At 41.5% G+C, this 27,910-nt stretch overlaps 2 protein-coding genes across 2 annotated transcripts; both read right to left on the reverse strand.

Moving 5' to 3' along the window:
* Positions 1-420: 420 nt before the first annotated feature.
* Positions 421-3,532, reverse strand: LOC147324226 (uncharacterized). Its single transcript, XM_086297856.1, has 5 exons — positions 2,698-3,532; positions 2,355-2,531; positions 2,058-2,165; positions 1,732-1,939; positions 421-1,542 (listed from the first exon to the last, which is right to left on the reverse strand). Exons 2-5 carry the CDS (start codon positions 2,528-2,530, stop codon positions 1,078-1,080), a joined length of 957 nt encoding a protein of 318 aa, XP_086153982.1. The 5' UTR covers position 2,531; positions 2,698-3,532; the 3' UTR covers positions 421-1,077.
* Positions 3,533-11,570: 8,038 nt separating this feature from the next.
* LOC147324227 (uncharacterized) lies at positions 11,571-14,814 on the reverse strand. The gene is made up of 2 exons (XM_086302605.1): positions 13,543-14,814; positions 11,571-11,582 (listed from the first exon to the last, which is right to left on the reverse strand). Exons 1-2 carry the CDS (start codon positions 14,812-14,814, stop codon positions 11,571-11,573), a joined length of 1,284 nt encoding a protein of 427 aa, XP_086158731.1.
* Positions 14,815-27,910: the final 13,096 nt, after the last annotated feature.

Consider the following 27,910-nt stretch of genomic DNA (forward strand, 5'->3'; position numbering starts at 1 on the left):
CTTTACAATAAGGCTCCCCTTATAGATGCTAATAAATAGTTTATAGCTATATTATTAATTAATCTGTAAATGCTTTATAAACCATTATTAATGGTTTATTATGCATTAGTTAAGGGTGAGAAAGAGGAAAAAAACTGACCGGTTTCTTGCCAAATAGTGAGCCAAATGTGTTCACCTATATATTTCATCTAGAGTTGCTATATTAAACATTTCAGACTAAGTTACTATCCTGTAAGCACAATCAGCATTTGTAAACATATTTTTTATCATATAAAATTGTACTTCAGAAATGCATTATAAATATCCACAACTATCAATCAGAGCTTTGTTGTAAAGTGTAAAGCATAAAACCATTTATTAATGAATAATAAATATTTATAAATGCCAAATGGGAGCCTTATTGTAAAGTGTAAAGCATGACACCATTTATTTATGACTAATAAACATTTATAAATGCCAAATGGGAGCCTTATTGTAAAGTGTAAAGCATAACACCATTTATTAATGACTACTAAACATAAATGACAAAAGAGAGTTTTGTTGTAAAGTTTAAAACATGTCAACATTTATTAAGGACTAATAAACATTTATAAATGCCAAATGGGAGCCTTATTGTAAAGTGTAAAGCATAACACCATTTATTAATGACTACTAAACATTTATAAATGACAAAAGATAGCTTTGTCGTAAAGTTTAAAACATGTCAACATTTATTAAGGACTAATAAACATTTATAAATGCCAAATGGGAGCCTTATTGTAAAGTGTAAAGCATAACACCATTTATTAATCACTAATAAACATTTATAAATGACAAAAGATAGCTTTGTCGTAAAGTTTAAAACATGTCAACATTTATTAATCACTAATAAACATTTATAATTGCCAAAAGTGAGTCTTAAATGTATAATGTCACCATTTATAACACTTAGACCTAAATTACAATCAGTGCTTGAAATAACATTTAACTACTGTCAAAAATGGCAATGTATTGTAAGAGTAACACATGTAACATTAAATGTGTTTTTTAAAACACCAAACAGTCACCCACTCCAAAAAAAGTTCATGCCAGACTGGTTCAAACTGGAAATATTTTTTGTGTGTCCTTAAATAAGCGTCCCAGTGGTCCATCAGGGTGTCGCGAACCAAGCCAAGATGACCACTCAAGAACCATCAGGTGTTCCTCCAGCAACTTCTCAGTGCGATTTCCTCTTAGTCTACGGACATGTCCTTCGATGGTCATCCAAGCCCTTTCGATATGCTGTGTATGACTGCCAGATTGAGGATCTACAAACCACCTGCTGTGATTTACAGTGTAATGTCTGTACCCTATGTTTGTCAAAACATTCTTGTAGGCTCTCCACTCATCACTGATAATGGCACTACCCAACTTAACATGCTGTCTGATCAGAGGAACAAGGTGGCGCCTTGATCGTTTTTCAACAAGTTTTAACACGAGCCTTCGCCTTTTGTCTTTAATTCCCATCATTCCAAATACCCATTTCTTCCTTTTCCATGCATTTCCAAAGCGTCCACGTGCATACTGAAAACAAAAAGAATAAAATTAAACAGAATTAAAATGAAAAAGAATGAAATTAAATATCTACAAAGAAACATTCAAAAAGATGGTTGCTTCTACTATTTTTTTTTACTTATGGTAAAGGTTTCCATGTTTAGAGGACACAGTCAGATCTGCATTGATTCTAACAAACCTGTCTGAGAGTTTACCAACCTTTCGCTGATGATGGAGACAGCTTTCATCTATAACCACAAATTCTCTGTCACCACCAAGACGGTGTCCATTGTTTATTCTGTGTCTTTTAATTGCACGTATACAAACATGTCGAATGTGTCTTGCCATGCTACTTAGTGTTCTGGAGCTGCCAGCCACTTCATCATCGATCAAATCTATTTGTCTGAGCCTGAGCCCTTGTGAAAATCTGTGATAGAAATTGAGGCAATTATTACTTACTGAGGCCCTAATTTTATTTCACAAGTCTCGTATTGGTGTTCAATTATGAAAGGTGCATTGCTATTAATGTCTACATCTACATATACCTGTAAATGAACTTCATCCAACTGAAAAGAGATGTTTTTGATTTCTCAAAGAGGGAGCCAGTTCTAATTGTTCTGGAAACTTTCCTATGACTTGCTCTTTTGCAGCACCTGAGAACATATCAATGAGTTAAGTAAAGAAATGGACCCTTAAACAAGAGCATTAATTGAAAAGATAATCACAAAATTAAGTATGAAGAAAATAATAATGAAAAGAGGTTAATGCTCCCTCTTGCATTGATAACCGAAATATTTTGTTATATTTACTACATGCACTACATTATCATGCATTATACATACCACATATATTGGTCTTTCTTCACCACGGAAATCATTTTCATCTTATGGTGACAAACAGGACATCTAAGCTTCTTTTTTAGCAGGTGTTTCTTCTGCAGCCATTTAATGAGCCTTAGTGCCTTATATTTAGTTTGTTTTCCTTCTATTCTGGCGCGCAATCTCATTCCCAAAGACATTCTGGTGGAAAAAAATGAGTAATTTATTTTATTATCACCTCGAAACACCGTAAAATACTCTATGGGAGTCTAGTGCAAATCGGTTCAGAGTTAAAGAACTTCACATGCTATATAAAACAAGCCCTATAATCAAAAATAGTCCCACGCAAAAAAGAGGATTGTCTCACCTGTTATAATGTATCTCCGACTTTGTTATGTAGATCTAACCCGCTGGATTCATGCTAAAAAAATATGTTCTGCTGCCAAAGGGAGGGAAAACAAATTTAATTTAAACGCAGAGGAGCTTATACAACCATCCAATCACAGTTAACTTTATTAAGGAAAGCCCCTCCTCTCAGAGCGCGACAGGCAGTGGAGCGCTCTGGAAGGTCAAGCCAAAGGGGCACGAACAGACACACTGAAGGCGCTCGTTCAAGTTGCTGCGCCATGGATGGAGCAGAAGATAAAAATTTGTGTGCGTCTGCGACTTACACAGTTAGCACACGTTCGAAGAGATACAAAAAGCAGAGACTGGATGATCTAGATTGCACTAAGCCAACGACGTCAGCAGTTAGACATGAAGGTGAGTATAATGCTAGCTAGCTAGCTACCGAGCCATTTGGCTGCTAGCTACAGTGGCTAACTAACATCACATAACATGTGAATAGCTCTATTACTATTGGTTATTCCAAACGATTGATATCACTTAGTTGTATATTTTTAGTTTTGTTTATGTGCATCATTAAATTTATATTAAACACCCTGGTAAGGCAGTACACATAAGAATTATTTGCCTTGTTTTAGAAATGTCTGAACCACCACATGTGTATATAACATAATTTTTACAAAGTGGCTTTTTATAAATTCAAGTTGTAACCGTTTTTAATCAATATTTTATTTGAGTTTCCCAAGTTTAGATTATAAATTATTTTAGTATTGTAATTTAATAATTGTTTGTTCTTTAGATTCTTCTTCTAATCCTGCCCCTACTGCAACTGCCCTTCTTAACAAGGAGCGAGAGAAACTGACTTTTCTTAAGGAGGAACTGGAGCGCGACACCCTGATGGACCACTGGGACGCTTATTTAAGGACATTTCAAAAAATATTTCCAGTTTGAACCAGTCTGGCATGAACTTTTTTTGGAGTGGGTGACTGTTTGGTGTTTTAAAAAACACATTTAATGTTACATGTGTTACTCTTACAATACATTGCCATTTTTGACAGTAGTTAAATGTTATTTCAAGCACTGATTGTAATTTAGGTCTAAGTGTTATAAATGGTGACATTATACATTTAAGACTCACTTTTGGCAATTATAAATGTTTATTAGTGATTAATAAATGTTGACATGTTTTAAACTTTACGACAAAGCTATCTTTTGTCATTTATAAATGTTTATTAGTGATTAATAAATGGTGTTATGCTTTACACTTTACAATAAGGCTCCCATTTGGCATTTATAAATGTTTATTAGTCCTTAATAAATGTTGACATGTTTTAAACTTTACGACAAAGCTATCTTTTGTCATTTATAAATGTTTAGTAGTCATTAATAAATGGTGTTATGCTTTGCACTTTACAATAAGGCTCCCATTTGGCATTTATAAATGTTTATTACTCATAAATAAATGGTGTCATGCTTTACACTTTACAATAAGGCTCCCATTTGGCATTTATAAATATTTATTATTCATTAATAAATGGTTTTATGCTTTACACTTTACAATAAGGCTCCCATTTGGCATTTATAAATATTTATTATTCATTAATAAATGGTTTTATGCTTTACACTTTACAACAAAGCTCCGATTGATAGTTGTGGATATTTATAATGCATTTCTGAAGTACAATTTTATATGATAAAAAATATGTTTACAAATGCTGATTGTGCTTACAGGATAGTAACTTAGTCTGAAATGTTTAATATAGCAACTCTAGATGAAATATATAGGTGAACACATTTGGCTCACTATTTGGCAAGAAACCGGTCAGTTTTTTTCCTCTTTCTCACCCTTAACTAATGCATAATAAACCATTAATAATGGTTTATAAAGCATTTACAAATTAATTAATAATATAGCTATAAACTATTTATTAGCATCTATAAGGGGAGCCTTATTGTAAAGTGGTACCAAAATGAACATGTTTCCTGTGTCAGCTGTATATCCCACAGGCCAGACCACTCTCTGATTTAACATACTGAAAATACTCCAAATGACTTTTGTGGAGCAGCTTTATAACTCTGCCTGTTCTGAAACTTCTCTTTGTTTCCTCAAAAAGAAACTATGACAGCGTAACATAAAGCATGAAAATATATTCCTTCTAATAAGCTGAAAACACCGTTTGACTGAAAGATTCAGATTTTTTTCTCATCTGCAAATAAACTCGGTGACATTTTCTCAGGATAAGGACCAGAAATAGGAAAAAACATATTGGTATTGGTTCTGATCTCTGTCAGTAATTCAAATGGAAAATACAGAATATTAAATTTTGTTACAACACAAGATTCAAAAGTGTGTTATACAGTCAGAACAGTTTATCTCTCTGTCATTGTTATTCAAGTATTTTCACCTTACAGCAAAAAGCACATTTCTAATTATCACATGTCTTTGCACGCGTAAGCCCACAGATGTGTTCATGGGTTACAGGAAAAGTCACCTCTGAAATCTTTGTGCACAATATATGTTTTTAACTTCTTCCAGCAATATTTAAACACACATTATGGAATCACCACACGCTGATGAGATTATGTTTCACATGAGATTTTGCTTTTGGTTGATTTAGTTTTGAATAACATAGCTGCAAGGAAGAGTAAGGTAAAATGAGATGCTAGGTGACATGGTCAACCCCGTTTACCTGAGTCACTGTAGACGATCTTCTACACAGAAGACTGTTCAGTGCACGGTGGAAGTGAGCACTCAGAGATCTTTTATGCTGTAAAATAGTTGGTAACACCTTTTTAGGTGAATTCTGATGAAGTCCGGCCTCATGATGTGAAAAAAGAAAAAAACGAACAGAATTAGCCAAGTGTGAAAATTACTTTTTTACTATTTCTAATACACGCTTGTTCAGGCATGCGGTATCACCATGGCAACGGCCAAATCAGTTACGGTGGTCTTTGCTATTCCCTGCAAGATGGTAACATTCCTCTTGTATGTAGCAAAAATGAAAGCAGACATACATCCATAAAAAACATGAAAAGTTACAAAAGTTCTGTTCTGTGAGAAAAAAGACACATCTGTATAATCTTTAAGAGTCTTATTTAAATCATTAGACAACTCAACCCCTGCCTGCTCATCACCGCCTGCTGAAGGCTCCGGCTGCTGGACTGGGGTTGGCAAATGCTCAGCTTTAACTCCACTCTGGGTTCTTTGGTAACTTTGTAAGCAGATTTTTACTTTTTTTAATACCTGCTCAACAACTGTCCAGTGTGACAGACGGCCGCCCCTCCCTGAGCCTGGTTCTGCTGCAGGTTTCTTCCTGTTAAAAGGGAGTTTTTCCTTCCCACTGTCGCCAAAGTGCTTGCTCATGGGGGGTCATACGATTGTTGGGTTTTTCTCTGTATGTATTATTTTAGGGTCTACCTTACAATATAAAGCACCTTCAATTCAGTTCAATACAAAGAATTGAACGTCTTGATTCATTCTCAATCATCCAGGTAAGTAAATTTCAAAAAGATTGCAGATGCTGAGATTGCAGCCATTCCCCAACTCTCTGTGAATGGTGCTCATGGCCATTGATCAGTGGACCTGGATCAGTGGTTGTTGATCAATGGTCATGAGAATTTGCATAATTATGATGAAGGAACTGACCTCCCAGCCCTTTGTTCCTTCAGTGGGCTGGTTTCAGTCATTATGCAAAGGTACTGTTTATAAGGTTCGGTAAACCTGCAGTCAGCTGAGACTGAAGACGTCACTTGAACGATGACGAAACGTTTCTCCCACTGAAAACACTACGTCCAGATGAACAGAATCAACTTTTTGAAATAAAGAATTGAACTGAATTGAATCACCAAAGTGGCTGCCGGAGCGGCAACGTCAGATATTTCAGTTCTTGAGAGCACCAATTTTCTTCTAGAGGGAAGTCTTTGGACTCTGGAGCCATCCTAGAGCCCTATTTGTAACATCTCAGGGACGTATATTCATCTTAATGAATATACATTGCTGCTGCCTATCTTGGCCAGGTCTCCCTTGAAAAAGAGGTTTTTAATCTCAATGGGATCTTCCTGGTTAAATAAAGGTTAGAGAAATACACTGTTACAGCACTGAGCAAATGTGGTGCTAATTTACATTCAAACAAAATCCTAAAAAAACAGTAATTTTCCGGCAGCTGGGGCGCCAAAATAATACCATAAAATCACAGAAAATAACTTTCCCATGAAAATACGGTTATTTTCAGTAATGACAATACAGTTTGTTGCCCTAATTTTACATGGGATTTTGCCTTTTTCAAGTGCTTTTAAACATTAAATTAGGAAGAATTTTATGTGATTAAACAATGAAATTACCTATAAAAAAGGTCAATGAATGCAGCACTATGAATAATAATACTTAAATGTACAGAAATATACAGTTAACAGTTGGTTTAAATAATAATAATGGATTGCATTCATATAGCGCTTTATGAGACCCCCAAAGCGCTTTACAATGCCACTATTCATTCACTCTCACACACTGGTGGAGGCAAGCTACAGGTGTAGCCACAGTCTATTTATGTTAATTTAATGATATTCTAGAAGAACAGTACAAAACTGTAAAATACTTACTTTACTTTACTGTGTAGGATACAGTAAGTCAAAAACACCCACTAGCCATATATGGGTACATTTTACTATGGTGACACCATTAACACTGCTGAACTGGGTGATGTGTTTCCTGGTTCAGCTGTTCAGAAAAAGCAAATGTTACCATTACAAAAATCTCTTGTAGCTTTTTTAAGAATACACATACTTTGTGCCACACCTGTCTTTTAACCCTTTAAAACCGGTCAGAGCAGCACGCTCTGTTTTGGCAACTGCTTTTAAATCCTTGTAGAACTGGAACCGTGTAAGCTAGCGCAATAATTTTTTTTGCATGTGAAACCGGAGGAGTTGTACTTGCATCTTATGCCATCAGCTTGTCCTCGGTCACAGTTTCCTTCCACATACAGCTTTGCAAAAACTGCATAAAAAGCACTTGCAGCAACAAAAACATAATATTCCAGAAACACGCTTTGCCGATCCGATCAGCTGTTTGTAACACTTCCTACGTCCATCAGCTCGAACTTTCGCATGTCCGCCATTACCTGCCCAAAACTGGAAGTGACGTCATTTTCACGGAAATGTAGTTTTTTACCATCAGGGCCTCATGAGCCTATACTGGTGCTTTTAAAAGTTATGTTTGACTTTATGACTTTGTGTCGTTTCTGGGATGCTGAGGACTCATATTGCACTGCTGGAAATAGTTTATTTTGATGCACATGCTGCTTTTTTGCAAATTTGTTGTATAATATTTATTTTCGTTTTTCCTGCAGTATATAAAAATTGGTGTATTTCAAAAATAAAACTATGAAGACACTCAAAATAAATTTCCTGTGGTGGGAAACTATTTTGTGCAACTTTTTTGTATTTACAGTTTTGAGGGATAAGCCTCTTAAATTTCTCTAACTAGAAATATATGTTAAAAAAACAAAAATGATTTTCAATTTTTTTTGTAGTTTATTGTAGTTTATAGTTGAACATGTGAAAATATATTTTTGAGATGTTATGTTCTAAGTTGAAGGCATTGTATACGTTTTTGTTGTTCAAATTTAGATGATGAGGATGTAAACCTGAGGGGGTAGGGCTAAATAAGTATATACTTCTGCCTACTCCTTTTCAAACAACTGTATGGAATGATTTTATGAAACGTTGGTGAATATATATGTTTGAAATAAAAAAGAACTGAACTGAACTGAACTATTGCACTTTTTTGCAATTTATGTAATCACTATGCACTTAATGCAGACATATTATTAAAATCTGGGCTATAATGGTTGTATTGATGTATAGCAACTTGAAATGCTCCCAAAAAAGGCACTACAGCATGTAAACATATAATATAAGCTCTGGCAGACTCTGACTTGGTTCTATGGTAGGTCTTAAAGGGTTAATGCCTCTGATACCATCTACTGAGCTCATTAGGCTGAATTATTTTTTTCATTGAGGAAAACATTGATGAGTGGCCACAACAAGAGATCTAATTTTTTTTTTTTTTTCTTTCTTTTTTTTTTCTTTTTTAGCCTTAAGAGATCTAATTATTGAACATATCAGAGAAGGTCTGGAACAAGGTTAGGCCTCACTGGAGACAAAATATCAAAATTATAGGAAATGAGCTTGGCTTACTGTGACACGCGGTTCATAAGAATACAAAAGCCACAGAATAAAAACAGCTAATCAGCGTAAACTGCTGCGATTGAAATTAGTTTGATCACACGTCTGTACATCAGCCAGTAGAGACTATGTATCTGTGGAGTATGAATAGGTAATAAAACTGAATTGTTTGATACTGTCCGTGTGTGTGTGTGTGTGTGTGTGTGTGTGTGTGTGTGTGTGTGTGAGAGAGAGAGGGAGAGAAAATGAAGATTTGTTCTGCCTCCTCCTGTCACGCAGGTCTTTGATCAATCATTGTGCTTGGTGACAGTTGCCATGACAGTTAGTCACATGATCAGAGAGCGCGTTACAGGTGTGTGTGTGTGTCAGCATTGAAACCCTGAAGCATGACCTTGTACAGTACACATACACACACATAAATCATTATCACTCTCCTTCTAGACTGAACACACACACACTTACTGTACAGATGCAAATACAGCGGTGGAGTAAATCGGCTCACACAAAGATCTATAGAGAACTTATTAGTAACGAGCATCAGTCAAGTAAAACCTGCTGGGTGGATGTGCAGAGGACAGAGCAGAAAGGAAACTGTGAACCCTTGACCCTACAGTAAAGACATCAGGTGACATTAGAGTGGCCTGGTTTGGATCCACTCGTTTCCTGATCAGTCACTGCCAATCTGCTTCTGATTGACCACTTTCATCCTGTGATAAAACATTTCTACCACAACAGGAGTTAACATGTCCAGCATAATAAAGCCCCATCTAAAGGGCACGAGGCATCACCTAACAGTCTGATAAATGTGAAAGCTTTGACAGTCATCACACTTCAATCCAGTTGACGGCTTATGGACCAATGTGCTAAACTTTACATCACCATCATCAAAACGAGAAAGAAATATCTTGTTGATTATATCTATGAAGGTTCTCAGTCATCCAGATCATCGTAAATGGTCTGTATCTGTATAGCGCTTTACTAGTCCCTAAGGACCCCAAAGCGCTTTACACATCCAGTTATCCACCCATTCACACACTGGTGATGGCAGCTACATCGTAGCCACAGCCACCCTGGGGCGCACTGACAGAGGCGAGGCTGCCGGACACTGGCACCATCGGCCCCTCTGACCACCACCAGTAGGCAACGGGTGAAGTGTCTTGCCCAAGGACACAACGACCGAGACTGTCGAACCGGCAACATTCTGATTACAAAGCGAACTCCCAACTCTTGAGCCACGATCGCCCCTTGGAAGTAAAAGCGTCTGGACTTCTTTAATTAAGTTGCTTGAAGATATTTAATCCGAGAAGCTTCTTCAGTTCTAAGAGCGACTGGTGGAGAGTCACAGATTTAAGCCCTCTGGGAGTGTTCCCCCAGGGTCATGGACCCCCTATTTATTCTCTACCTAATCACACGAGCCGACGTGTGGTCACAATCAGCCAAGGTTTTGGGTGGACCTGTTGTGAGACTTAGCCCCACCCTATCATGTGATTTCCTGAGGTCAAACGGCCCAGGATGTGAGTGGGCTTTAAGGTGTCTGGGAAGGATCTCAAAACTGGATTATAGATAGCAGACAGTTGTGTCGTAAGCCCCGCCCTCTGGCTGTTACACTGACATCTCTCAACAAGAAGGTTCTACCTCCAGCTAGGGCTCCTCCTCCTCCTTCGGTTTACGTGTGCTCACCTGTCTTGCCTGGGTTTGTTAGGTCACTTGGCATATATATGTTAGGGTTAACAACGTTATACCTCAGTGTGTCAGCAGATGGCGCTCTGGTACTGATGTGGAACTGCTAGAGAGCCTATAGCTAAAGGCACATGTGCAGCTCAGCTTACATGAGCTCCGCCCGAGCGAGAAGCTAATTTCGGTGTCCTTTTTATTAACCCACCAGTACTGAAAAACCTTTTGTGTCATTAAAGTGATTCAAAACGCAATGTAAGATGAGTAACGACTGTTCGATCATGCTCTGAGATGATTTCGAGTTGTTGCGTGGAAATTTGAAATTAATGAGTGTCGTATATCGTCTACTAACGTCAGTATGTTAAGTACTTTTACACGTCCGTTATCATAGAAGTGCAACTTTTGAAAATGTGTTCCAGTGTTAGCGAGCATCAAGCCCATGGGTTCAGAGAAAAGGCTTTTGTTTGATGAGCATGGTGTTTGTGGTGGTTTGCCATGTTGTATTTACGTTTTGGTAACGCTGTGTCCAAGAGTGATGCCATGAGTTGTAGAAAGGTTGCGTGAGCGTTGAATGAGTTATTCATAAACCATGTGCATTCATTCATTTGTTTTTATTTATTTATTTGTAACTTTATTTACTTTTGTTGATGAAATTTGTTGTTTTATCTAAAGAATGTTTTCATTTATTTTAATTTGTACTGTGTTTGTGTTAAGAAATGAGTGAATGATGGTTTTTATAGAATTGGCTACGCACCATATCCCACTTTTAAAGAAGGCAGAAGGTGATCTGGCTAGATGGAAATGTCTACCCATATCACTCATGGTGTCACGGTCTGCAGAGACAGGCCGTGCGGTGGTGTGTGTGATGGACCCAGGTGCATACACAAGTGAGTAGACGGGAGTGAACTTAACAGAAAGCGAGCCTTTATTATGGCTGAAGACAAAGTGCACAAACAAAGCAGGGATGGCGTGACTAGACTATAACTAAACTGGGAAAACTAATACTGCGACAAACTAAGAAAACTCAGACTATGATGATCACTGCAAGGACTGACCGTGAAAACATGGAGGTGAGAACACAGACGACGCGACACAGACTGTACGAAACACAGAGACTAAATACACATGAGGGATGATCAGGGGAAGTGGATGCACACGGGGAACACAGGTGACACTGATAATCATAACAAGACACGGCAGGAGTGAACGTAACACTGATGGGAGATGGGCAAAGTAAAGCAGGAAGTACACAGAGGTTCAAACAGGAGGAGAGAGAGCACGGGGAGAACGCAGACATAACGGGCTGGGGAAAACATAGAATAAAGCACAAAGAGAGACGAGGGCTCATAAATACACAGAGGGGCACACAGGGGGTAAGAGTCACGAAGGGAAAACACATAAGGAACAACGTAACAGATCAACCCAGGAAGCATGGCCTAAATAAAGAACAAAATACAAAAATACATGAAAACTAAGAATACTGGGCCCACATGGCCCAGGACCATGACACCACCCCCCCCTAAAGGGCTGGCTCCCGACAGCCCAAACCCGAGAAACAAAACACAAGCGAAACAGAAAACACCCCACCCAGGGCGGGAGGCGGGGGACCAGGATGGAGGGAACAAAACGAACCAAAAACAAGGAGCACGAGAACAAAACTGAGTCCACAAATACACAAAAGAGTCCAGAACAGGAAGGCGAATGTCCAAAGAGGCCCGAAGGCCAACCCGAGAGGCGACAACACAAAAGTCCAGTCCAACCGTTCCGGAGGCCGGCCACGGGAAAGGTGGCCACGGTGACAGAACAGATCCGGAGGCCGACCGCGCGGAAGGCAGCGGCGGCGGCGAAGCAGTTCAGGGGGCCGGCCGCGCGGAAGGCAGCGGCGGCGGCGAAGCAGTTCAGGGGGCCGGCAGTGCGCAAGGCAGCGGCGGCGAAGCAGTTCAGGGGGCCGACCGCGCGGAAGGCAGCGGCGGCTCTCCAGTGTCAGGCGTACTGGCCGAGGCCCGGTGGGCACAGGACCAGTCGAGGCGGGACCAGACGAAGCACAGGCTGAGGCTGCAGCAGACGAAGCACAGGCTGAGGCTGCAGCAGACGAAGACTCTGAGGCTGCAGCAGACGAAGACTCTGAGGCTGCAGCAGACGAAGACTCTGAGGCTGCAGCAGACGAAGACTCTGAGGCTGCAGCAGACGAAGACTCTGAGGCTGCAGCTGACGAAGCACAGGCTGGAGCTGCAGCTGACGAAGCACAGGCTGGAGCTGCAGCTGACGAAGCACAGGCCGGAGCTGCAGCTGACGAAGCACAGGCCGGAGCTGCAGCTGACGAAGCACAGGCCGGAGCTGCAGCTGACGAAGCACAGGCTGGACCAGGCGTAGCAGAAGGTGGCTGGATGGGCTCCTCGGGCCCTCCAGCTGATGTGGCATGGTGCTGGACGGGCTCCTCGGGCCCTCCAGCAGACGAGGCGTGAGGCCGGACGGGCTCCTCGGGCCCTCCAGCTGAGACAGGAGGCTGAACGGGCCCCTCGGACCCTCCAGCGGAGACAGAAGGCTGAACGGGCCCCTCGGACCCTCCAGCTGACGTGGCATGAGGCTGGTGCGGTTCTCCAGAACCCCCAGCTGACGAGGAAGGTTGCTGAACGGGCCCCTCGGACCCTCCAGCGGAGACAGGAGGCTGAACGGGCCCCTCGGACCCTCCAGCGGAGACAGGAGGCTGAACGGGCCCCTCGGACCCTCCAGCTGACGAGGTAGGTGGCGGCGTGGGAGCCGCGGAGTCCTGGATGAGCTCATCCGAGCTCCCAGCAGGAGCTGATGCAGAGCCAGAGAGATTTGAGACCCCTGGCTGAATGTTAAGCTGACCAGCGGACCGTACTGCTATCGGGGACTGGGCTACAGGAGCTACTGGGGCCTGCGCTACAGGCGGCACTGGAGCTACTGGGGCCTGTGCTACAGGCGGCACTGGAGCTACTGGGGCCTGCGCTACAGGCGGCACTGGAGCTACTGGGGCCTGCGCTACAGGCGGCACTGGAGCTACTGGGGCCTGCACTGGAGCTACTGGGGCCTGCGCTACAGGCGGCACTGGAGACTGAACTGAGGGTGGCTGCGAGGGAGCTAACTGAACTGAGGGTGGCTGCGAGGGAGCTAACTGAACTGAGGGTGGCTGCGAGGGAGCTAACTGAACTGAGGGTGGCTGCGAGGGAGCTAACTGAACTGAGGGTGGCTGCGAGGGAGCTAACTGAGCTGTGAAGGGCTGCGAGGGAGCTAACTGAGTTGTGAGAGGCTGCAGACCCTGGCGGCTCCGAGGGCCCCCGAGAGCCAGGCGTGTTCCCCGAAAGATGTGCTGACAATCGGGGGTAGGCCACGGCTTTCCCCGGAGCTCCTCCTCTACGTGGGTGCAAGCTGCTTGCTGCTGCTCACAGAGACCGGACTCCATGATTTCCTTAGTAGGTCTTTCTAAACAACTAAACACTGTACTGTCAGTCTCCGAACACGATTCAGTCATAGTGTCCGGCCCCGGCAAATCACTGCTCATCTCACTCTGCTTCATAGAGGGGACGTGAGGCACGAAAACGCAGTCACTCACCGGAGTTAATGCGGTGCCACGGCGGCGCCGGCGCCGCCCCCTTCTGGTAGCTGGCGCGATGGGCGCTGATGGCACCAATGCAGGGGGTGATGTAGCGGCGATCTCCCGGTCGTCCGCCCACATCCTTGCCAGAAATGAGGCAGGCGAAGTAAAGTCTAAGCGGATTGGAGACGGCGAGCGGCTGGTAGGCTGTGCAGCAGGTGAGAGGTCCTCCTCCGGGATGAGCCAGGGCTTCCACCGGAGCTCGTCCTCCCGATAAGCCCGTAACACCTGCTGCCGCTCTTCCTCGCCAAAGTCTATGGCCTCCGTCGTCTCCGTGTGCCACGCCGTGCGGCCAGACCGCGGTGAAGACGCGGAAGCCGACGGGGCGCGAGCGGAGGGTGTGTCGGTGGCGAGCCTCACCGTTCCAACCGCAACTGCTTCTGGCTCGCGAAGCAGCGGGGAAACGGGACAACAGCAGGGCTCTGGCGGCATAGCCTGCACACTAGGCAGCCGTGGCTGCGGACGGAGTTGGAGAGCGGTGACGAGAAGGTCGGTGATCAGCGGGTGTAGTGCCTCCCATAGCCAGGGAAACACAGACACGCATACTCCCACTTGGCGGGCCAACTCCTCCCGTTCCTCCTCTCCGGAGCACCGCAGCCATCTCCCACATAGCGACTCCACCGTCTGGAGGATCTCCCTCTCTTGTGTCGCTGGGTCCGACATGGTCGCGTCGTACTGTCACGGTCTGCAGAGACAGGCCGTGCGGTGGTGTGTGTGATGGACCCAGGTGCATACACAAGTGAGTAGACGGGAGTGAACTTAACAGAAAGCGAGCCTTTATTATGGCTGAAGACAAAGTGCACAAACAAAGCAGGGATGGCGTGACTAGACTATAACTAAACTGGGAAAACTAATACTGCGACAAACTAAGAAAACTCAGACTATGATGATCACTGCAAGGACTGACCGTGAAAACATGGAGGTGAGAACACAGACGACGCGACACAGACTGTACGAAACACAGAGACTAAATACACATGAGGGATGATCAGGGGAAGTGGATGCACACGGGGAACACAGGTGACACTGATAATCATAACAAGACACGGCAGGAGTGAACGTAACACTGATGGGAGATGGGCAAAGTAAAGCAGGAAGTACACAGAGGTTCAAACAGGAGGAGAGAGAGCACGGGGAGAACGCAGACATAACGGGCTGGGGAAAACATAGAATAAAGCACAAAGAGAGACGAGGGCTCATAAATACACAGAGGGGCACACAGGGGGTAAGAGTCACGAAGGGAAAACACATAAGGAACAATGTAACAGATCAACCCAGGAAGCATGGCCTAAATAAAGAACAAAATACAAAAATACATGAAAACTAAGAATACTGGGCCCACATGGCCCAGGACCATGACACATGGGAAGGGTTGCCGCTATAAAAATGATGGTCTTACCAAAAATAAATTATTTATTCTCAATGATCCCAACTAAACCACCACAAGATTGGTTCAGATCTCTAGATTCATGTATGTCCAAATTCCTTTGGAAAAATAAACCCCCACGTATAAGCTTAAAAACACTACAAAAGACCAAGGATAAAGGAGGACTAGAACTGCCTAACTTTCAGCACTACTTCTTAGCCAACAGGCTTCAGTTTATCTCAGGATAGCTAAAACACACCCTCTTAGATTAACCTTGGCTAGATGTAGAACAAGCACTTTGCAATAATCTAGAGATTTCAGACCTACCATTTATCAGCTCAAACATCCAACGACATGAATGCTTTAAAAGCATCAACATCAGCTCTTCTCTGACAGCATGGTGGGAGTTTCTAAAATTGACGGCGTCTTGATTAATCCCATGCAAACGTACACCTATCTGGAACAACCCTGACATATTACAAAACAATAATATGATAAACTTTTCAGATTGGAGTGATAAAGGAATCAAATATTTAGAACATATACTAGAAGGAACAGAATTTATTTCATTTGACGGACTAGTTACACAATATGGGATCAACAAGAAAAGATTTTTAGAATATCAACAAATTAAATCCATAGTAAAAAAGAAATTTAAACCGGGTCAAGTTGAACTACAAACACCACCAAGTGTGGTTCAATTTCTTACTCTTAAAACCCCCAAATTACTATCCAAAATATACAGAATGCTTTCTAAAACAGATGAATCAATATCACTTCCTATTGCAAAATGGGAAGCGGATTTATCAGTCAGCTTAGACCTAAACTTCTGGTCTCAGACTTGCTTAAAAACCTTTCATCTAATTAGAAATCCCAGTCTTCAATTAATTCAATACAAAATATTACATAGAGTGCACTATACAGGTCATCGGATGTTCAAGATGGGCTTTACGTCTACCAACAACTGCTCACACTGCCAAACCAATTCACCGGACAATTATATCCACGCTCTTTGGTTCTGTCCACCAGTTCAGAAGTTTTGGCGCGAGATATGTGAAGACTTATCAAAGTGTCTGAAATGTAACATTCCAACTTCCCCCTTAGTGTGTTTGTTGGGCAGCTTAGATAATGTCACTTCAGAAAAGAATATCGCCCATATGGTTTTCACTGCCCTATGCATAGCCAAGAAAACAGTCCTCATGAACTGGAAAAATAAAAATAATCTTAATTCTAACCAATATAGAAATTATCTATTAGATTACATTAGTCTTGATACAGCCTCTGCCACCACATCAGATCAATTGCTCTGGGCTCCTTTGATCAGCTCCATCACCTAGTGGGGGTGGGGGGTCATAGTTTGGTCCCGCCTTCACTGTTGTGATTGGTGTGGGGGTAGGGACAGGCTTAGGGCGTCGGGGGGTTCCCCGGAGGCATCTTCCTTGGGGGGCTCAACCCGGGGTAGCGGTCATGTCCGGTTAGGGGCTCTGTTGGCTCCAAACCTCCAAACCTCCCTCCACCCGCTCATTGTAGTGTTGATACATAGGCAAGTCCTGAGGAGTCAGCTGAATGGTAAGAACAAGATCTGGGCCATCAACACGTACGCCCTGCCCGTGATGTGGATGGTGAAGGTAACGGTGGTCCCCGTGGTAATCGGAGCACTAGGTGCGGTGACTCCCAAGCTAGGCGAGTGGCTCCAGCAGATCCCGGGAATAACATCGGAGATCTCTGTCCAGAAGAGCGCAGTCCTGGGAACAGCTAAGATACTGCGCAGGACCCTCAAGCTCCCAGGCCTCTGGTAGAGGACCCGAGCTTGAAGGATAAACCGCCCGCAGGGGCGTGCTGGGTGTTTTTATATATATATATATATATATAAATATATATATATCTATATAGATATATATAGATATAGATATATACACATATATATAAGGAGGAAAGGATCGGAGAGGCTGAGGTAAAAGAAGAGAGAGGGATGAGATAAAGTGAGGAGGAGCAGTGAAAGGCAGAGAGGATGGCGAGTTTTGTCTCAACCTTTCTGTTTGCCTCAGCATTGATCTCTGCCTCACCTCAACACAAAGGCCAACCCACCCCTCAGACACACACACACACACAAGCACATATATTTGCTGAAGCCCTGGCTTCGACCGCCTGACTGGTCAAATTAAACCCAGATCACTGCAAGACTCCAGGGACACACACACACGTACACACACACACACACACACGTACACACACACACACACACACACACACACACACAAGTACACATCAGTCAATGTCAGTGGAAGATTTTCAGCACTTTTTTACATGTTTGTAAGGTTTTAACACAACCCAGCAGTGCTGAAGACTTTTTAAAGGACAGCTTGTGACACACAAACACACATTTACAATCGCACAATGGCTGTTCACACAATCACACTGTTTTCTATTTTTCAAAGACAAAGACGCGTACAGTCGAGTCCATTTGTTTGAGCTACATGTGAATGACATTGAACAGCACACACGTGTATGTGAATGCATGTGTGGGTGCGCATGTGTGCATTTGGGAGTGTGTGAGTGTAAAATGTCTCTTCCTAGTTCTGCTGTGTCAGCAGCTCAGACAGACAGCGCTGTTGTTGTGTACCCACAGAGGAAATAAAATAACAGCCCACGTCTTTTCAGCCCACAGACAGCTCCCCCTTCTCTCTCTCGCTCTCTGCCTTCCTCCTTTTGTTCTCTCCTTGTTTATTTTTCCTCATTTCACCCCTTTGTGCTCCTCTTCCTCTCCTGTCTCTGCTCCTTTTTCCAGTCTTTAACGGGTCCCTACTTAAATAACACATAAAAGTCATTATTTACATTAAAGATATAATAACTTTACACAGAAAGGAAATGTTATCAAAGCAGGTTCCCACATTGATCAAAACATAATGTCTTATTGGGGGTGAAGGATAACACTCACTGACGAAGCTAATGGCACACACACACACACACATCAAACACACTTCCCTTTACAAAAGTAAGAAATAGGGCTGTTTTTCTGCTATATTTCATGTAACTTCTCAACTCCTCCCTTGTTTGTTTTGCTTGGTTATATTACAGTTACAGGAAGTTATTACCACCCAGAGGCATGTGGACACAAATCGTCATTATCATATCCTCATTTTTTATTCTATGCATTTTTTGAACAGTTTCCCATGAAAAATCATTTATTTTGGCAACTGAAGACAAATGTGTGGAAGGAAGAAAAAGCAAAGGATGAAATATGAACAGGTGAAAAAAGGAAAGAGCAGATGGATGAAGGAAGGAAGGGATACGTGGATGATGCACCGCAGCAGCTATGATTAGTTCAAACGAGTGAAAGTGGGATCAGACTGAGTCTCAGACTGTGTTTTCTTAATGGGGGCGTCCGACAAATCAGTTGTTTTGCATTGCACCTCGAATCTGTGATTCGAGGTGCAATGCTGCCATCTGCTGGTAAAAGGCTGTAAATTATATCTTACTGGAGAACGTCACAGTGTAACTTTCACAGCTGAACAGAAACGTGAAAAACTGTCACAGTTGAAATATTGGTTGTTCAAACTATTCGGTTTAATGTTTGTTCCTTTTCTTTCCTGAAAAATTTAGTTGTATTTATTTTTTTATTTATTTAATGTAATTATAAGTATACAAGTTTGCACAACGCAGTAATTATAACATTGTGCGCACTTTTTACACGCTTAAACTGAACCAGGTGTCATCTTATTGTCATATTAACTAACATATTAATAATTTTCAATAATTTAAGATATAATTATTGTTGTCGTTATCCATGCATTTTGAATGTAATTAAGGTAATAATTAGTTACTTGAATGAAATAAAGCTTTAATAATAGAAGATTACACGATGCTTAGCTCAGCTTTATTGATTCAGGAAGGCTCCTTCATGAACAATGGGAATAATGAAGATCCAAACAGTAAAAATCCTTTACTCCAGTCAACCAGCCAAGACACAAGGCTACAATTATTTCAAAGTACCGTTACGTTCCCCGGCTAGTCTAGAGGTTAGGAGGGACTAACATAAAGGTAAAATAGTGAAGGAGGAGTCACGATGGTGTTAAAAGGTTTGTTTCCTGCTAGCATTAAAGTTCTAGTTCAGACTGAGGGTTAACTTCAGCGAGAACCAAGGCCAACATAACAAACAAAACATCCCTGATATGAAAATAAAAGGAACTTACCTAAGTCCAAAGAAAACAAAATATACAGCCTATAACCATAACCTAGCTAACATGCATAAACAGGAGAAAACAGCAAATCAAAACAAAAAGCAGCTCTCCCCTACAGGCAGTCTGAACATGGAAACAGAAAATGCACATACAAGTCAAAAAGGCATGCAAGCCTGCACAGGTATGGCCCAGAAACACAGCTCCACAGGCATTAGTGCTCTGCTGGTTGGTAATTAGTGTATTCTCTGAGCAGCATCCAATCAGGACAGAGGAGGTGAGCCTACACAGAACGCATCAGTTCACAGAAGAAAACCAGCATCCTCCTGGGGGATGTAACAGTACTAATACTGCAAATATAGTTAGTAAAACTTTAAAGTGTCTCAGGCCTGAAGCTGTGTTGGGTTTCAGTCAAGGCTGTTGTAGAAGCTCTGCTAATGTTTCAGCAACTATTAGCAGTTTAGGGCTTTACAAATGAAGACATGCATATACTAATGATTTCTAGACGCCAGTGATGACCATAAATTCGTTTTATGCATTTTGCAGTAGACAGTGCAATCTCTGTCTTCTTTAACCTCCTAGGACCTGCGTCCACATATGTGAACATCACAATTTGGGTTATTTAGACCAAAATAGTCAATTTTGCTCTACAAGGGCCTGATATCCTCTTACGAGGACATTATGCTGCTACTGTTCTATCAAATTTTTAAACAAATATCCTCATATGTGGCTCTCATTTTTCTTAGAAACAAAAATCTGGTAATTCTTTGTTTTTACATTCATCAGGACCCAATCAGCCCAAATATCAAAGAGAAATTAAAAAGGCTGCTGTGGAAGAGTTTGAGTCTTAGGAGGTTAATGAATCAAGCAAAACTGTGGTACGTCCACTAGTGTAATGGTAGCAGCAGCAGCGTGAGAAACCACAGTATCATCATAATCTGCCATAAAGCTCGTTTTGGCTGCTCCTTTAACGGAGGAGGAGGAGGGGGGGGGGGTCACCACATTGGGAAGCTCCATGTTTGATTTGGGAGTGTTTCTAACGTCAGATGCTCCTCAGAACAGGACTATCGAGTGTCAGAGGCCGTCGAGACATTAAACACTCCAGTTTCTATGGTCCACTCATGACTCACCGAATGCTGAATTTTTCTGTTTGAAAAGGTGAAGGCAGCACTGAGACATATGGTTCACTGCAAAACCTTTAACAGCATTTACTCTGTGATGATTCCTTTAAACAACAGTCTTACACATTCACATGTGTGAACACAGCGCTCTCATCTAATTGGCATTCCCACTGTGTGTGAGTGGGAGTGGTGTGACAGTTTGACAGTGTTTGGGTCCCTGCAGTCCTATGTCAGCTATTCATCACCAGGTCCCATGACATCAACGCCCCCTTTCCCACCCTGATCCTCACACTAACTCCCCCCAACCACACCAACCTCACCCATTACCCCCACCCGATTACACTCACCTACTGTACCGGGCTGTGATCGACTCCTTTGTCACGTGGTGTGAGCAGAATCATCTGCAGCTCAACGTGGCAAAGACCAAGGAACTGATCGTGGACTTCAGGAAGACCAGGAAACACTTGACCCCTGTTTCAATCCAGGGGGTCAGTGTTGACATTGTGGAGGACTATAAATACCTTGGAGTACACATTGACAATAAACTGGACTGGGCTAAAAACACCACAGCACTTTACAGGAAGGGCCAGAGTCGTCTCTATTTTTTGAGGCGACTGAGGTCCTTCAACATCTGCCAGAAAATGCTGAGGATTTTCTATGAGTCTGTTGTGGCCAGTGCGATCCTCTATGCTGTTGCATGCTGGGGGAGCAGGCTGAGGGTCGCAGATGCCAACAGACTTAATAAACTGATCCGTAAGGCCAGCAATGTTGTGGGGATGGAGCTGGACTCCCTCAAGGTGGTGTCGGAGAGGCGGATGCTGTCCAAGATAAAGACAATGTTGGATAACACCTCCCACCCACTCCATGACATGTTGGTCAGTCACAGGAGCTCGTTCAGTGAGAGACTGAGATTACCGAAAAGCACCACTGAACGACACAGGAAATCATTCCTGCCTGTGGCCATCTCCCTGTACAACGCATCCACTTAACACACTGGTTGCTGCTACAGCTACACATGTTTCTTTTCCAACTATTTATTTATAAGTGACTTATGTATGTATGTATGTATATATATGTATATATTGTACTATTCTTAGTTAGCGTATTGTCTGTCTTGTCTTAATGTTGGTTTAAAATGGAGCACTGTAACAAAAAATAATTTCCCCCAGGGATCAATAAAGTATTCTGATTCTGATTCTGATTCTGATACTGCACAGCTGAGCACAATATGAGACTACATTAACTGTTTACACGCTGATGATGAGCTATGACTGCGCTGCTGTTTGAACCCTGTCATTTTGTTGGTTTGCACATACGTACATGTGTGGCTGCTTCAAACGTGAGTGAAATAAACAGCAGTGAAAAATGGATCAAAGATACGGACGAGGTCGTCTCTCTAAGACACATAGAGAGCTATTCCTGCTTATTTTCAATTTAGAAATGAGCCACACATGCGTGTCGTTGGATTAGACGGCCCAGTCAGCTCATGGAACTGAACCCAGGAACCTTCTTGCTGTGAAGCAACCACGGCTGCACCACCCAAAGGTGGGTGGTGTCACTGATCGTCTCAAAGAAAACAAAATGCATTCATAAAAAGTCTGAATGCATGTGTCTCTGTTACAAAGCCTGCATTAAAAAACAAGTTATGAGTGAAGGAGGAAGCTGTACAACATTTAGATCATCATATTCATCAGAACTAGAATCATACACATGCCTCTGAATCAGCCCCTCTTTACTCAACTGTCCAATTAAATGTCAAAGTCAGAGGGCAGTCCTGGAAACATAGATTTCAGGAGAATAATGAAATCTGAATAATAATATCTTATTTAGTAAATTATAAATATTTAAAAGGGCTCGGCTGTACATCAGTGTCAAGGTCAAGTTTATTTCTATAGCACATTTACAAACCATCCATGCTGCACATGTAAAATGTAAAACAATGATGCAGTAAAATATAGAAGAAACAAATAAGTCAACTAAGACTGGTAAAACCGAAACGTGGTACAAAAGGTGCGTACATATGTGTTCTCGGCTCCTTTGTGCTGGTCATACTTTTATCCCTCGTTCATCAGTCACCAAACTTTATAAAGGGACTCGACACTATTTTATGATGTGAACAAATCGTCTTTTTCAGAAGCTCTGCGGCTGCTGCTGACAGGGGGAGTCATTCTGCACTGGACATCCACAGTACTACTTTATCATCATCATCGTTATTATTAAGTTATGTTAAGTAGCAGTTTTACATATTATGGTGCGTTCAGTACTAAAAAGAAGCTCTTTCTGATATGACCGTACAAACAATGTCTTCTATGACTCTATGACTGCTGAAACATAAATGTTTCAATGACACGTATAGAACAGAATCTCAGGCTTACAGTTTTTTACAGCAGCTAGGACACATTTCTCAATACTTAGGTCACTTTTGCAAAACTCTTCACACAATCCTCCTAACTGACCTTCAGCTTGGCAAAGCAGTTCATTTCACATTCAAAATGCACTACAACTACCAAAACACTTCATTCAGGTCTCAAATAAACTCATTCTTCCAGAACACTAGCAAAGGTTGACAGCCGACAAACACACTTTGTCACCCACAAAACAATGACCTAAAAAACACTAGCAACATGTAGCATTACACAGTGTTTTCTTGTGTGAAACAAGGACACATCTCTGTTTATAATTTCAATATATGTTACTGGAATGAATCAGACATCATGCAGAATTTGTTACAGTTTTTTACAGGCGCTAGGACACATTTCTCAATACTTAGGTCACTTTTGCAAAACTCCTCACACAGTGAGCACAACAGAAGTCTATGTGGGCTAAACTGAGGACCAGTTATCATTGTTTTGGCACAAAATGCATTCAATGACTACATCTCTCAAATTTCATGAATTATCTTCTCACTCAGACACAACAACTGCCAAAAAGCTTTGTATGTACAGGACATTTTGCATGTGCTTACATACTGTTTTCAAAACTGTTAAACTTATGGCCAAAACAATAACACAATGCAAAACTTAAAAAGAGCAAAATCCAACAGCAATATTTTATTGAAACATATTTTAAATCTAAAAATGCAGTTTAACCAGCCACAGCTGATTCTCATTGTAGATGAACATCTGCACAGGTGTTACTCCTTCAATTTTTCAACTCCTTCAATTCTGGCAGCCAGAAGATTCTTTCCTAGGTGTGTTGCCCTAGATGACATAAGATGTGATGTGGATGAGAACCTGTGGCCAAATGGAGGAGACCGAGTAGATTAGCATTACTATTGTATGTGTATCAGTGGATGGTGTGTATACAAATTCTTGTATTTTGGGATTACTTAGTGCAAAAAAATAAAAATACATAAACAAATATTAACGAATTCTGCATGATGTCTGATTCATTCCAGTAACATATATTGAAATTATAAACAGAGATGTGTCCTTGTTTTACACAAGGAAACACTGTAATGCTACATGTTGTTAGTGTTTTTTAGGTCATTGTTTTGTGGGTGACAAAGTGTGTTTGTCGGCTGTCAACCTTTGCTAGTGTTCTGGAAGAATGAGTTTATTTGAGACCTGAATGAAGTGTTTTGGTAGTTGTAGTGCATTTTGAATGTGAAATGAACTGCTTTGCCAAGCTGACGGTCAGTTAGGAGGATTGTGTGAAGAGTTTTGCAAAAGTGACCTAAGTATTGGGAAATGTGTCCTAGTGGCTGTAAAAAACTGTAATATATGTTTCTGTGTTTTTATGTTTTTGCACTAAGTAATCCCAAAATACAAGAATTTGTATACACACCATCCACTGATAAATCTAAAAACAAGATGGCTGCTAGGGTGCAGACACACGGCTTGGCAGGTCCTGTGCGTTTGCCAAAAAACCCACCTAAAAAACCATCTAAAAACCCCTGGATCTTGACATCAACTTGTCTTTTTGTTTTTATACATTTTTATCTTCTGTGGAGTTCGACATGTCCAAAAAAGCTGGATAATTATACCACTTTCCCAGCCAAATGGAGTCAACATCTTTTGTTCACAAGATTCTTGGATTTTGGTCATGCCAGACCACCCCCAGGTAAACATGAACAATCAGATATACCACAACTGTCGCTGGAGATTCTGAAACTTGTTCTGATGCTACTTTTGGCTGGTGATATAGAACTAAATCCTGGACCTAATTCAAACATCAGTGATTTGGACTGGCTACAACTAATTAGCCTAGTTAGCCTAGGCCTGCCTGGGCCTCCATTTCAGCTTCCTGGGCATCCACCTCAGCTGCCTGGGCCTCCATTTCAGCTAGCTGGGCTTTCACCTCAGTTACTCGGGCCTCCACCTCGGCTGCCTGGGCTTACACCTCAGCTGCCTGGGCCTCCATTTCAGCTGCCTGGGCCTCCAACTCAGCTGCCTGGGCCTGCATTTCAGCTTCCTGGGCCTCCATTTCAGCTGACTGGGCCTCCACCTCGGCTGCCTGGGCCTCCACCTCGGCTGCCTGGGCCTCCACCTCGGCTGCCTGGGCCCCCACCTGCTGTACCCAAACTACAGTCTCCGGTAAAGGGTTTCTCATCATTAAATGCTCATAGTATTGTCAACAAAAGGACAAGAAATCCTGCTATTAAAATTTACAGAGGAACAAAGATCTGCAAGACATTTAATCAGGCTAAAGTAATCTGGGACACTAAAAATAAACCAAAGGGGCTTCTATGTGGACACATTAACATTCGCAGTATGTTACCAAAGCATGAGCAACTGGAACATATTCTAAGCAATTCCAATATTTCTATTTTTGGGTATCTCTGAATCTTGGCTCACAAGTTCTTCTCCTGAGTCTGCGGTTGTCTTTCCAGAGTACACAGTATTCAGAAGGGATAGAATTGGAACAAGAGGAGGAGGAATACTTGTGTATGTAAAGAAACACCTGGATTGCTCTTTACTTAGTTCACCAATAGATGTCGAAATAGAACATATTTCTGTTAAAATCACTCTTTCCCCAGAAATGTCATTTACGTTGATCTGTTTATATCGCCCTCCTTCCGCAAAGAATATTTTTTATGAACAACTACAGATATTACTTAAATATCATGCTATAAATAATAAGTCTAATGAAATAATTGTAATGGGAGATTTTAATGTCAACTGGGACTGTGAAAAGGACAGAAAAACACTCAAGGACATAATGGAGACTTTGAACTTTACTCAACACATTGAACAACCCACAAGAATAACAAGACACTCTAAAACTAAAATAGATCTGGTTTTCAGTAATAAGCCCGAGCGAATTATTAAATCTTATAATTTTATCACTGGTATTTCAGACCACAATTTTATATTATTTTCTAGAAAACTTATAAAATCACGGGTTAAGAATGACTTTCAAAGTTCATCTAATAGGAGATCCTTTTATGAATTCATACCAAGAAGTCAGCGACAAAATGTAGCAGAAGCATTAGCATCAGTTAACTGGGAGCCTTTATTGTGTAGTGATGATCCACAATTCTGCAGCAGTCACTTCACTGACATTGTCAAGGATGTTATATCAACATACTCCATTAGAGGTCGACAAAAAATAAAGACAACATCTAATTTGTCCTGGTTAAACAAAGAGTGCAAGAATTTAATGAAAACAAGAGATCAATTACTAAAGCAGTTCCTGAAAACAGGTCTAACTCTGGATAGACAGAGATTTACTTCAATGCGGAACAAAGTAACAAGAAGTTTGAGACAGGCCAAAGCAAAAAATTTTATAAATATAATTGAAAGAGCCAAAGGTAATGGTAAAATTATCTGGCAACACTTAAATAAATTACTTGGCCGTCATTCAAACAAAAGTAAAAACACAATTGAACTTTATGTAAATAACTCTATTGTTAGAGAGCCTCTATCTATTGCCAGTAACTTAAACGCTTTCTTTATTTCATCTGTTAAGGAGATCAGTCAGAGCTTTGACTCAGTCGTATGCTCTGATAATGTGAATGATGTTGGTCAAAATTTGTTCACCATCACTCATATTTCAGACACTGAAGTTGCTAAACTAATTACAGGTTTAAAACAATCAAAAGCACTTGATGTATATGGTATTAACACAAATTTCCTAAAGGAACATGTGGATTTTCTTGTACGTCCAACAACTCATGTTTTGAATATGTCTTTCAAACACTCCATTGTTCCAACAGATTGGAAAATTGCTGCAGTTACACCAATTTTCAAAGCAGGTGTGAAGACTGACATTGCTAATTATCGCCCCATAAGCATACTCCCGGTCGTATCTAAAATAGCTGAGAAGTGGGTGGTTAAACTCCTCACTGCTCACCTAGAAAACACCCAACCCTCATTACATCCATTGCAGTTTGGCTTTCGGGCACATCACTCCACAGATACTGCCCTGTGTATGTTAGTGGAGAACTTGAAGAGCTTGCTGGACAAGAGTCCCTGTGTTGGAGCTGTATTTTTAGATCTGAGGAAGGCTTTCGACTCTGTAAACCATCAGATATTGTTGTCCAGATTGACTCGGTTTAATATCTCCAGTCAGGCTCTTCAGTGGTTTGCCTCATATCTCTCACACAGGAAACAGTGTGTGGTGTTGGATGGGGTTAAATCTCCATATTTAGACTGTGATACAGGGGTTCCTCAAGGATCTGTTCTTGGGCCCTTATTGTTCTCTCTTTTTATCAATAACTTACCTGAAGTCTGTCCAAATATATTTACTCAAATGTATGCAGATGATGCAGTTATATATACGCAAGCAAATAGTGTCCAGCTGGTGGCAAAAGATCTTACAGCTGCTTTAGCATTAATGTATAGCTGGCCGGAGGACTCATGCCTAATGTTGAACACCTCAGAAACTGTCAGTATGTATTTTTCAAAACGCCCTTTAAACTTGAAGCAGTCAAACATATTCCTGGATGGAGCAGAGCTTGAATTAGCTCCAGAATTTAAATATCTTGGGGTCATTCTAGACCCAACATTATCCTTCAAGAGTCACATAAATAAAGTGTCCCAGGTACTTAAATTTAATAATCGAAATTTTAATCATATACGTAATAATTTAAATATGAAATTTGCTGCAAAAACTTATTTTTACTCAATGATCATCTCTCATATGGACTATTG

Source organism: Aulonocara sp. 'chitande type north' Nkhata Bay, linkage group LG7 (genome assembly GCF_057382095.1).
Source record: "Aulonocara sp. 'chitande type north' Nkhata Bay isolate Kocher_YH1m ecotype deep benthic linkage group LG7, A_spYH_male_GT1.1, whole genome shotgun sequence".
NCBI lineage: Eukaryota > Metazoa > Chordata > Actinopteri > Cichliformes > Cichlidae > Aulonocara > Aulonocara sp. 'chitande type north' Nkhata Bay.

Bases quoted from the DNA above. Each gene is read 5' to 3' on its own strand.
- LOC147324226 (XM_086297856.1), bottom strand. From the start codon at position 2,530: ATGTCTTTGGGAATGAGATTGCGCGCCAGAATAGAAGGAAAACAAACT. The intron at 2,166-2,354 runs GTATGTATAATG...ATATGTTCTCAG, and splicing joins AAGAAAGACCAATATATGTG to GTGCTGCAAAAGAGCAAGTC. The intron at 1,940-2,057 runs GTATATGTAGAT...TTTCTATCACAG, and splicing joins TGGATGAAGTTCATTTACAG to ATTTTCACAAGGGCTCAGGC.
- LOC147324227 (XM_086302605.1), bottom strand. From the start codon at position 14,814: ATGTCGGACCCAGCGACACAAGAGAGGGAGATCCTCCAGACGGTGGAG.